Source organism: Neodiprion fabricii, chromosome 4 (genome assembly GCF_021155785.1).
Source record: "Neodiprion fabricii isolate iyNeoFabr1 chromosome 4, iyNeoFabr1.1, whole genome shotgun sequence".
NCBI lineage: Eukaryota > Metazoa > Arthropoda > Insecta > Hymenoptera > Diprionidae > Neodiprion > Neodiprion fabricii.
In genome coordinates this window covers 39319772-39332810 of record NC_060242.1, presented here as the reverse complement: position 1 = coordinate 39332810, position 13039 = coordinate 39319772, and the positions used below count along the sequence as shown (strand labels likewise).

Sequence of the window (13039 nt, the reverse complement as noted above, 5' to 3'; positions counted from 1 at the left end):
TAAAATTGCAAAAAAAAAAATGTTGCGAAAAAATTTTAGGATTGAAATTCAAAAATCTAGCTACGGGCTCGAATCGATAAGCGACTTTTAAATATTGTGTCAAAATTTCAAGTCGGTCGGATAAAAATCGACGGAACAATCTGCGCCACCGAATTGAAAACGTGATCGTTCGCTATTTGTATTCGCCATCCCGCCATTTTGTTATTCGTTTCAATGAAAAATATTGGAAATGTTCTCGAAGCTATGAATAATAAAGCCCTCAAACTCAAATTACTCCAAGTGTTTTCATTTTCTTTGAAAAAAAATTTTTTTAAATAAGCATCATCTTAGAATGTCCAAAAAAAAGCAAAGAAGATTTTCGACAAGAAAAATTATTGCTGTCTCTAGATTAAGACTGAAATTTGATGATCGAGTAAATTATATTTTGAACTTCCCGCTCCGTTTTTTCCAAGAGCACAGTGGATAAGGAAAGTTACTATAATTCTCGCTAATCGACCTTTGTGATATGTTTCTTAATTAAACTAATTTCAAGGTTATGATTCTATTTCGTGCATGCAAATACGAAAGTAGATGAATTCTCGTAAAGTAAAAACAACGACGATAGTTCACTGGTCGTGTGATGTAAAGTAATTGAGATTGCGTGAAAATTTAAATGAAATTTTAGAAATGCCGAAGATATTTCAAATTACCATAGATATTAAGACATAGAAAAGTGAGTTTGTCTTCGCTATAATATATTCCCTGGCAAGAAAGAAATCTATAAGTTTTGTCTGACAAAACCGGAAAATTTGACATGTCATTGACACCTGATATTTATACCTGTAACGAGAATAGATCTATTTAGATTTTTTTTTTCTATTCCTGTATGACAGCTCGCGTTATAAAATTAATCTACATGATAACATCGGCGAAAACTTACTCGAATCGGACTGTTCTGTTTACCTCTTTTTCTTGCCGTTCGTCATTTATCGGCTATAGTGTAACATTGGTATTGTCACTTTGCGACGCGCCACCTGATGGAATAAAATCAAACTAACGCAACCAGGCTGACAGCTGACCGTTAACCTTATTTTTTCGCGTGTGGATGGTAAAACAGGTACATTATTGATTACGTTTCGTCAATTTATCTGGCATGAGTAATTTGAAACCCAAAGAATAACGATTCTTCTTTATTAAGATTAAAAACTTAGGTTATGTGGTGATAAAATAACGGCGACAACGAGGCTCTGACGTCATGCGGACATTTTCGAATAAATTTAGAAAAACATGGACCGTCCATGTACGGAATTCCCAGAGAAGTTTTCGCGAATGACCGGCGCTTTTTCATGCACGCATCGATCCCAAAGTAACAACGGGAATAAAAAGACAGGCTGGCGCCAGGTCTTCGTGACGCTCTTGCGGTTGATCCTAGGATCAATAAATATTCAAGTTTTTGCCGTACGCTCCTGAGCAACGTCGGCTCACTGCATAACCGTCAACTCTCGTGACACTGTCATCGTACGGACAGAATAAGCATCAACAGGGCGCTGGGTTGAGCTCATTGTCAGCCGAAAGACGTGACTGTCGGTGCAAAGGAATAAAATGACCAGTAATCGCGCATGCGCAAATAAAGCCCCAGCGTGTAAAACGTAGAATTTCAGCCAAGCGCATGCGCCAGCTTCGTTTTACCGCACTGTTCAGAAACGGTTCACTTTGCGCACGCTCGAAATGGTAACTTTCCAATCATGTTTTGCAAGTGAAAACAATTTTTTAAAAAATTGACCTAAACTTTCTCCAATCCAACGAACGTTCCTTATCAATTGTTCGTAAGCCAATATCCGCGATTCTTTCAAATTGATTCAACTTTCCTCCGACAACGTTTGCGCACGATCTATCGATCGATAAGCGGCCGCGTTTCGCGCGTCCTATCGAATCGCGTCGCCTGTCATAAAGATCGCTCGTTTTACACCACCTACTCACAATCAGTTTGCTTTTCAGTAGACGTCGCGGCGCAAGGCGGCGTGGACGGAGGCTCGAGAGCAGTTTGCGTCGCGATTTCGAGCCGCCCGCCTCGCCGCGTGCCGGTGACCACGTGTTTCCGCTTTCGATTTGTAACGTCGAAAGAACACGTGCGTGAAAAGTCGAAGACGACGTCTGCTCGTCCTCCTCGTCGCGGAATACATCCAAAAGAATTATTGCAACGTCGTTGTTCAGGCCTCTTTAACACGAATTTCATATACACGGAATGCGGTTCCGGACGTTATTTGTGTTCATACATTTTTGAAATGTTTCCTCTTTTTTTTTTTTCATTCTGTTTTACCCCGTTGGATATCAATATCGATCGTTTTTGTCAATTCAACATTCTATAAACTTATATAATGTGTATATTATCACGGTTTTTGATATTCATCCGCGTGTGCAGTGAGGAAAATGTGCCAGTTTTTATCACACCTCAGCCATACATCCGATAATTTGATGATACATTAACGGTTCAAACTGTGATATATGTGATTTAAATAATTCCGTAATTGATATATGTATAAAATATACGTAGAAATGTATACGCGTAATTATCACGCATCCCTGATGGTTGGTAATAATACCTGTTATATCACTGAAACTTATTAATACGCCGTGTTATTTTTTCTCATTGGTGTCAAGATTGTTATTATGGATCTCAGTTGTCACATTTCTTCACTTCATTTTCTTCCAGATGATTGACTACGAATATTCACTTCGAAAATCGTTCGTTGCAATTCAAACATTCTTTTCTAAATCACTAGGGATGAAAGTTTTCGTTCTGTATTGCAATTTTTTTCGACATTTAAATATGGACGAGTAAGAAAAATATAATATAACGTAATTATGTAATCTTCAGCTTGAAATAACGTAAATTTTAACGAGAATGTATATATATTCACATAACTCTGTAAACAGCATTTTCACGTAACATTTATTAACGTTGATTCGTACTTTGATATGATTGTATACATAATTTCAACGCGACCGATTGTGAGAACAAAATTAACTTTCGATACAGGCAACATTGTACTCTCGTAATGTTATTTGGGGTTATTCTGAGGGGCTGATAATTTCCCAGATGTAATTCATTTCAATATATGTTGAAAGCGTGAAGACGTAGAATAAACGTGCAGAAGAAATTCGTAATGATTTCCTAAAATTTATTAAAATTTATCGAATAAATTTTCGTCAACGCGATAATTTTACGTAAAAATTAGGCTTACTCTGAAGTTATATTTAAGAGTTTGTTAAAACGCATATGTTTTGAAATTTACCCGACGAATTATTATTAAGCCGCCGCTTTTTTTCTCCTATCATATAACATAAACTTTTCCTTGTTCGCTTTCTTTCACACTTATATTTCTTAATTCTTCCCGTTATTCTATCTCGCTTTCTCTCTGTGCAGAACGTACGTTACATCATACGAGTATACACGTACAATATGCGTATCTATATTTTGTCAAAACGTCGTGCGAAAATATTTACACGAAGTTACTCGTATCGCGAAAATAACAAACGATGCATCAGCCGGTTAGCGGTTTGAAAAGTAAACGTTAAGTTGAAAATTTTCTCCTTTTAAAGAAATATGCTTTTTATACAATTTTTAAACCGTATCGCGGTTATAAAGGAAGTCATTTTCATGCAGCTACGCATCTAAACAAACATAAAAAATTAATTCTAACTATAGAAGGCCCGTATCGCACTTTTATTTTACTCCCACGGTGAGTCAAGATTATTATTGAAAGACGTGAGAGTTATTATACACACGGAAATGAAAAGACGTACAACATGACAACGACCATCAGGCATTTAATATTTACACACCATTCGGTCGGACAAACATGCGTGTATCGACTGTAATATTATAAATAATCGACTCCTGTAAATTTGTTATTTTCACACGCCCGTATCAGTGATCGGATAATTTATACAGAGAATATTGAGGAATGATTAAAATTCAATTTACAATCAAGTCAAATCGATTAATAAATGAAGTGTAAAAAAACATCACTAAAAATGTATATTACGTATTACATGTCACTTATGGTATATGTATAATTGTATACAGAGTCTGTTGTTAGTTAAATGTTACGAGGTTTTCTCTTTTTCACTTTTCAATCTGCATTTTAGCGGAATATTTCGGCGCGATTTTTCTTATTACGTCACTTGCGAATTAACCGCGCGGAATTTTAATCGGTCGGTTCATTTTCCTTTCATATTATCAAAGCGTCGAGATATTTGTCTGAAAATTTTCGTAGGAACTTGGTGAATAATTACCGATAAAATAATGCTCATTAACGAGGTTGATCAGAAGAAAATTTATATTGTTTAATAATTTTATCGCTTGCCTTGAGTATTATTTATCAAATTATTGTATTCTTAAGCTTGAAATAGAGAAATACAACATAAAATGGTGGAATTGCAAGCAATAGACTATAGACTAGCATATCACTTAAAAATTCTTAAAAATATAACAAATTGCTCATCTTATTCAGAGGATTATTTTCCACAAATACATCGAGACTGCAATATTTTGTACTTTATTTTTTTTTGTTTTTTTTTGTCATCCGCGGTTTGCGTCGTTAGATATTTAATTTTAAAACATTCTAATGATCCTAATTACGATCAACAAATGTCAATATTGAATTAACTACCGGGGAAAGTAGAAAATCTGTATCAATGGATTCGTTGAAAATAGTCTTCAATATTAAATTAGACATCATAGAGCGAAGACGAAAGAATCGACTGTACCGATTTATATCAATTTTAAAGCTTTTGTTTGTAATACCAGTATTACTCCTCCGTAAGAAAACAACAAAAAGTATTCGTTTCTTACAACCAGCCAATATTGGTGTTAACATTTCTTCAAATAATATACAACATTTAGTATTTCATTATTCCGCAGAGATTTTATTAATTGTTTAAAAAATGAACAGCCGGGAGGCGATTTCGGATTATCGGGAGAGAGAGTAAAATTTATAATTTATGTTCAAAGTTTCGAAGAACGGAGTTGGGGGAGGCCAATGACATAATTATAATAAATGATTTATGCGGTACAAGGTTTGACGGGATTGTATCTCGTTTTTATTTCTTCGTCACACGTGCTCCTCCTCCTCCTCCTCCTCCTCCTCATCTTCGTCCTTCTCTCCTCTACTCTCCTCTCTCCTTATCGTCCATGTCGTACATTATCATTCAAAACGCCGTTATTTACCGCCGCACGACACGCCTTCGCTTTTTCAAACTCACACAAACAGTATATGCCTATACGTATATTGCACAGTCACGTGGTATAATTCATTATACAACACGCGTAAGATCGCGAAACTGAACGTTGATATACTTTTGTAGAAAAAAAATTTAAACAAAAAAAAGTAAAAAACATAATCTCCAATTTTTTTTTCCCACTATCTGTAACTCGTCGTGATAAATACAGATATTTTTTCATCTCCTTTTCTTTTCTTATTCTCACGCTAGGAAATGGTAATTTTTTTCAATTAGTATCCGTATTCGCGCAGAGTACAGCCGTCTATAATTATCTGTTAAAGATGGGAAAAAAGATAGGAAAGAAAGAAAAAATTTTTTTTTTCTAAATCTCTTTCGAACTTGGGCAGGAGCGACTAAAAAATATTCTCGCGTTGTTAATTCAATTATATCTATGGCGTACCTGCGTTAACATTACGGCGTAGGAGACAAGGAGAGAGAATATTTCTGAATAAATTCGGAATTGGTCCAACGGTTCGGATCGTAAGTGCAAAGAGTGGTTGCGAGATAAGGAAAATGCTGCAATACGAGCATAGAAGATAATAATATTATACACTGCATACAGCCGGGGAATATATCTTGAAATCGATTCTAATCTATTAATCTCAGTGCGGAACGATTACTACGTCTTTTATGATGTACAGATACAACGTCAGAAGTACAGGGAGTTCTATTACAAACCTAGGGAACTAAAAATTTCCCTCAGTGCAGGGTGACCAACATTCTTGAGGTTAGATACATCGCGGCGAATTGTCGCCCGCATTCACGACGGTTGGTCACCCTGGTAAAACAAGTGCTGTCGCTCGCGAGTCTCAGCGCATGCGCATTGCATCGTTCAGTCGTCAGCAATTTTACTCTGTACATTGAATAACGTGCAATGTAATTACAATTAGTACGTCGGACGGCATAAATCTTGTTAATTATAATTTATTTTCTTACCACTCGACGATAGATATTCGCTCCTACGTGAGAATTACTTACGATAATCGTGAAGGCAGAAATCGATGTCATGAAACATATATGTCCGACAGAATTTGAGGTCTTTGCGAAACAGGAAACGTTGTGCTTCTATTATTGCACGCGTTAGCCGTCGTTTCTAACACAATTTTTATCCGTATGTATAATACCGGCTGTTGGCGTATATATGCGCATGCATAATCTATACAGGCACCGTATATATCTACGCCTTTTTCTTTTTTCTTTTTCTTCTCGAGGAAATGGCCTTTATACGTCAGTTCAGAAACCGGTCACGTATATTTTATACGTGGCTGAAAAGATTCTCGCATCGTTAGATATCGTGGATGTTGGGCTGAGGGTATTTGAGAAGGTTGATTTACCGAGAAACGATACTTTTTATTAATCTCATCGAGAGATAATCGGATATTAAGTATAAGTTAAATTAACGTACTTGGAAGATACGAAGAATTTCATTTAAAGTATAAAAATGAAAAAGTACTACGCTACGTTTCAAATCGGTTGAAAAGAAAATATTATTCAAAATTTAACCGGATCGTTCGATTTTTATTGCTATTTCCGATATTGTCAAATCAATTATACAATGGCGCTAGTAAGATGAAAAAAATTTAAAAAAAAAATGCAGTTCTTTTTACTCGTAAAAAATAGTCCTTCGAATAAAAATTTAACCATCGTCTTATTTTTTTCAATAAATATTCCTGACTTATGAATACAATTATTTTCCGACAATTACTCAATGTACGACAATTATCTCTAAACAAAGATTAATAAAATGTATAGATTGTCACTGAACGAATCTGAAGAATCATTTACATTCAACGTTTGCAAATCTCTTATGTATATATATATATATATATATTTCTTGCAAATTGGCAAAACGTAGAAAGATTCCACACGATGAATAATTACCTACGCGAGGAAATGAGAAAATTATTTTTTCCTCCTCTCTCGTCAATTACACTGCGTATGGGCATCAATTTCCGCGAAGCAACAAGTGCCAAAAGTCTGGGCATTTTTAGAACAATCACCTGTTTAAATATCTCGCACCGCAGACACGGAGGCGTCGTGCATGCCTTGTACAATAGATAGAGAGAGAGAGAGAGAGAGAGAGAGAGAGAGAGAGAGAGAGAGAGAGAGAGAGAGAGAGAGAGAGAGAGAGAGAGAGAGAGAGAGAGCGAGCGAGAGAAGGCTCAGTCTCGCCGAGTTTTTTATTTTTAAATATGATCGCACATTTATGTCCGTTTGAATTATTCCGACCATTCTTTATTTGCTGGGTAATTCGGTCAAGGGTTAAAATCCGTGATGCATCCGTATTTTTATTTCTATCTTTCTTTTAATTTTTTAATGTTTTTTTTTCTATTTTTTTATTCTACGTTATCGTTTTACGACCAGATTGTCGCTTATACCCTTGATTAGAAATAAATAAATAACGTAAAAATGCCGCGTAAGCGAGAAGTTTCCGCAGTGCAGCACATCGATACGATTATCGTTATCGCAAATTTGCTAACTACATGAACGGATATCGACGATATAATTGAATTTACGTAGTATTGTAGATAAACCACCGAGGACCCTAGTCATTTGTTACACGTATGCAGACGTACATACGTTCATACATAAAGATAAGCTTGTTGCAATTTTACCGTCTTTCGATATTTATTTTTATATATTATTAATATTATATAATTTTATCATCCTTTTTCGGGCATTTCAACATGTACGTTATAAAAATATGCGCGTATGTCTCGTACATAAAGAACGTGTCTCAATGCTCGTCTCAATTTCATCATGAAAAGAATTGAGTTTTTATATATATATATTTTTTTTCCTCTTTCACATTATGCATTCTCATTCCCGTTCTCATTTATGATTGATTCATCAGATTGCAGCTCGAACTTCGCTGCTAAATTGTTTACTCGCTTTCGTTCGTTCGGTATAAGAAAAAAAAAAAAAAAAAACATCTTCGCTGTGAAACGTGATTTTTTGTCTTTTTGAAAAAGAGCAGGGAAGAAAAAAAATTCTCCGACACATTCGAGAATCAAACAGCGGATGAAATTTCCGGCTGAAAGTATAATTCGAAATATGTTGAAACTGTGGATAAAATTACATTATATAAATGTTCAGAAATTTGCATCACAGCATTTTATGCAGCAAACGTTGTGAATGACGCGTAGCATAAAATAAGTGGATTTGCCAATCAATGATCGTAAAAAGCCAAGGAAAAAGAAGATAGAAAAAATAAACGTAAACATGATTCATCCGACAAATATGTATCTACATGTTGTCTTAGCAAACATAGGGAAAAATTTCGATACGTATATCTAACCTGCGACGTTATTGCAGTAGGAGGAAATTGATAAGTTGTTCAGCTGATAATCTGACAACGTCCTATATATTGTGTGTTTATTTTTTCAATGATCTTCTGTATTATCTCGGATATTAGGTACAAGATCTGTATATATCACAAAGCTATAGTGGTATCATTGTGTCAGCTTGTTTGAACAGAGATAAATGAAAATAAAAATAAAAAAATTACCTATATATAGTTCATCGTTTGTCCGATTCCGGCGGTTTTCTATACAAATCGTTTGAGATGGATTTTTTGTTAACGTTGATACATTTCTTGATAATACGATAGTGGACAAGTTTCTTTGATCACATATGTTACATGCAATTTCATGTAGAACGATTTTCCGTACAACGTTTTCTACGATCTATCGTAGAGATTGGAAAAAATCATCTCAGGTGTTATTTGTAAAAGGTTAATTCATTGGATAAATTATTTCGAAATGATTTGATTCGAAGCGCAATGATCGACTTCCAAGGTCTTCTCCATAATTTCAGTATGTTCTATGATTGTATTTTACAACGACATTCTAGAGAGCTTGGAAATATAACAATTTGACAAATACTTGACCATCTCGTAATAAATAATACCGCAAAATGCCAATCCCCTTTGAATAAAAATATAATTGAGATCAACTGAACCAACCACGTGGGTTTTAACGCGCGGGATTTTGTCGTTGCGTTACTTCGACGCCCGTGAAAATCGAGCCCAAGTGGATCAGTGTATATCTTAGTTATGCAAACTGTTTCCACGGTCGGTGATATACCGACCGAGAAAGCACTGTCGATAAACTACCGCGGGATACAAGAGCCTTACCGTCAACCGCTAACGTTTCCTTCCTTTTCAGCTGTCGGTATGGCAGATGCACCGGATAAACCAGTGCCGGAAGCCACCGCGGTGACCAACGAAAGCTCACCTGCTCTTGAGATAAGGGCCTCGACGCCTGTGGAAGCCACCGCGGGGACCAGCAAAAGCTCGCCCGCTCCTGAGGTAAAGGCCCCGACGCCTGTGGAAGCCACCGCGGGGACCAGCAAAAGCTCGCCCGCTCCTGAGGTAAAGGCCCCGACGCCTGTGGAAGCCACCGCGGGGACCAGCAAAAGCTCACCCGCTCCTGAGATAAAGGCCTCGACGCCTGTGGAAGCCGTCGCCTTCGTCAAGTCCACCTCTAACCTGTCCGAGTCCTCGGATGATAAGGATACAGTCTCTATCCCCCCGCTCTTCGAGCCCTCACCGGACTCCAAATCCCCCCAAGGTTCTGACAAAAATTCAAGAAGCAGCGGCGGGATGAACCGTGAGTGGATGTTTTCATTCTTGTACTTTCTCCCCGTTTCCCCGAATATGCCAAATTTATTCATTCAATTTTCACTCTTGTTGCATAGGGAGAAAAGGTTTGTCGAATTTATGAAACGTGGCGATCAAATATGCAGACATAAGAATGTTTTTTTTTTTTTGAATCCAAGGAATTTTATTTGATCCAAGAAAAAAGTGGTTGGAACAAGAATTTCTGGTATCGAGTAAAACCAGATTTATTTGAATCGATAAAACATTTCTTACACCGTATTTGGTAAATTCAACAAAGCTTTTTCTTTTCCACTTTGCGTGCACGGAAGTGTGAAAAAAGAATTTACGGGTACTAGGACAGTGAGCAAGCTGTATAATAAAAGTTATAACTCATCGTCAGCGTTGAGTAACTAAAAAATATAGCGACCTCGTGCGGTGATAGATCGATATATAACAAATAAATGATTCTTTACAGAGGAGGAGAGAGAACATTAAAAATTATAAAACGCGTACGAAAATTTTACATCTTTTTGCACCAGCTGCTCGATAACTTTAGTAGACCTACTGCGGAAAATCATTTTACCAAATAAAAAACAGGTTATAAACGATAATTGAGCATAAATGAAACGGTTGAAAAGCCGGGCGCTTGATTTTATTTTTATTGCCAATTTCGACAAGAATCATATGTGTGCGTACGTGCAAAGCGAATGGGTAATTTCGGGTAAATCAAATTCTGGAAAATCGCAGATTTTACGTGATCATAATCAGGGAAGTCGGGCAGCTTTTAGTTCGCACGGTTTTCGACTCGATGGCGGGATCCTCGTTTTAATCGAATACGTGTGAACGACTTTTAGAGCCTCCGATCCACTCGAACGGTGATTAACCTAATGAAATAATCCATGAATGAACTAGCCGCGGTCGGATATGCGGGCAATGCCATTATATCGTTTGACATAAATTGCGGAATGCCAACAAGTTACGTCGACGATCTATTTTTACCGATCGCTATCGCACAGCTACAAGTTTTAGTTGTTTAACGGTTACGCGCAACGGCGAACCGGAATCGTTTTGCAACTTTTGCTCCGTGGTTGTAACAAATTGCGCAAAACGACGTGCAGATGAAATACCGAAGATCGTCTGTTGGCAAAAATCCAAATTCCGATTGGCGAAACAACGAATTTCGGTAACACTCGGGACGTAATGGATTCCAGGAAGACGGGCCCCAGAAACCGAGTCTTGCGTCATAATTTCCGCCTCAATATTCGTTCGTGGTTCGATTTTCGTTTGAATTAACTTGCGGGTGCGGAACGCTTGTAACGCGTGCTGCATAAATAATCGGGTATCCTCGTGTTGGAAAATTTTATTGAAATCAGTCAAAAAGTGTGGAACGTTAAGAGGGATGGAGAGTTGGTCAGATCGGGCGAAACTTGATATTATTTTGAGGTGAAATTTGAGCTCGTGACGCGGCGCATTGAAGGTAGTAGTCTGGTAACTTATGCCTATTTTCAAGACTTTTTTGGAGGATGGTTTTTTATAGGAAAATAAAAATGAATTATCTTGATTATTTAGAGTATTTTTATTTACATATTGAAAATATCAAAAAAAAAAAATTTATTTGAAAAAATTTAATAGTTTATTACTATTATTATTGTCACTCGAAGCTGGAACCTCAAAAAAAATGCACGTGGGTGGCCGGGGTGATTTTGACTCTTGATGTTGTCTGAAATAAAATATTCTTGATTATTCTTAATCTATAGACATGTCATTCTGGTCGGAACTACTGAAGTTAAATTTCAAGGGTAAATAACAAAATGGTGGACTTTGAAAAAAAAGTCCTTTTATTTTAGCAAAGAAAGGGTTGTAAAATAAAAAGTTAGGGGTGAAAAAAATTCTCGATAGTACCGACGAGAACTATAAGTGTGTAGAACAGCCTGTTAAAATTTGAAAGCAATCGGTTCGGTAGAAAAAAAGTTAGGACCCGGGCCGTCCAGAAAAACAATGTTTTGAGAAAAACGCGTTTAAAGTTCAACAACAAATTTTCATAAGTAAAGTTATACTTACGTCAATCGTCTATGCCTGTGAATAAACATATATAATATAAATATATATAATAGAATAACAGAGTCAACCCAGGTATAAAAAATGCGCGCAAACAATAGAAGGGTCCGAGCGGTTGCAGCTGACGGTCGACCTTAAAGGTTGGACTCCGAGGCGCTCTGGGAAACTCGTTATAACTCCCGAAACATTTCGAATTTTCGTCTAAAATTTTCACAGTATATTCTCAAGACATTGTACTTTCAAATTAAGCAAAAAAAAATTTTCGATTTTTTGAACCCAAGTTACCAGACTACTACGTTAAGCCGCTGGCTGCAGCCTTTCCTTCGTATCTATAAGCGTTTATTCCCGTACTCGCCTGCGATGCTGTGTGATTCCTGTGCAACGTATGAGGATGAGATTTTTCAATCAAGTTTAAGAGATTCCCCTTGTGCCATTTGAATCCTAATTATCGTTTGACTAACTTGCAAAAAATATACTCATTCTAGCGTCTTCATGAAATTTTACGAAACAATCGTCTGGTGCGATCTGCCTACTGGACTGGCTTTGTTTTAGTATAAATAGTAACATATTCGTTTTCCTAAACTTGAAAAGGTCGCCTTCAGTCTTCCACTTGGAACGAAAAGTTCAAAAAGTTCCAAGTATACTGTAAAAGCTGTTAATATCAACCACTTGGGTAGCATTGTCGTGACAATCACAAGGTTGATACCAAGGATGTTTAGAATAATCAATTAATCAATGATTGCCTATTTTTTTAAAACGATCCATTTGGAATCAAAATTTCGTAAATTTCGGTACGTAGTCTTAACGGCGGAAAAGTTGTCTTATAATTTATAATATATTTCAAATTCAAGTGAAAATAATCCTTTACCTTTCACTTATTACATCAAATAGGTAATCACTGAGTAAGACAACGATAACAATTGATACTTTGATCACGAAAATTGATATTGTATCGCGTCGTTCACGGTAGTAAAAACCAAAAACCGACTGCGAGGAAAAACAATCGAGTCGGTTGATTGGTCAAGTTTGAAAATCGATTATATTCTTGGTCATTCTTATCGCACGCTCGACGGGATTTCGACTTATTGTTACAAAGCTGCAGGTCCTCGGCATCAA

General features: G+C 36.6%; 1 protein-coding gene across 5 annotated transcripts in view; it reads left to right on the top strand.

Moving 5' to 3' along the window:
- The window catches only part of LOC124180139 (growth factor receptor-bound protein 14-like), a 297724-nt gene that overhangs the window by 657 nt on the left and 284028 nt on the right, over positions 1-13039 (top strand). For 4 of the 5 annotated variants that reach the window (XM_046565251.1, XM_046565250.1, XM_046565247.1 and 1 more), the window contains exon 2: positions 9432-9875. In XM_046565251.1, the coding sequence (XP_046421207.1) occupies positions 9440-9875 (436 nt within the window). In that variant the 5' untranslated portion in view covers positions 9432-9439. Of the gene's footprint in view, positions 1-2309; positions 2569-9431; positions 9876-13039 lie in introns of those variants that run through there. The other variant, XM_046565248.1, reaches the window with a different exon arrangement.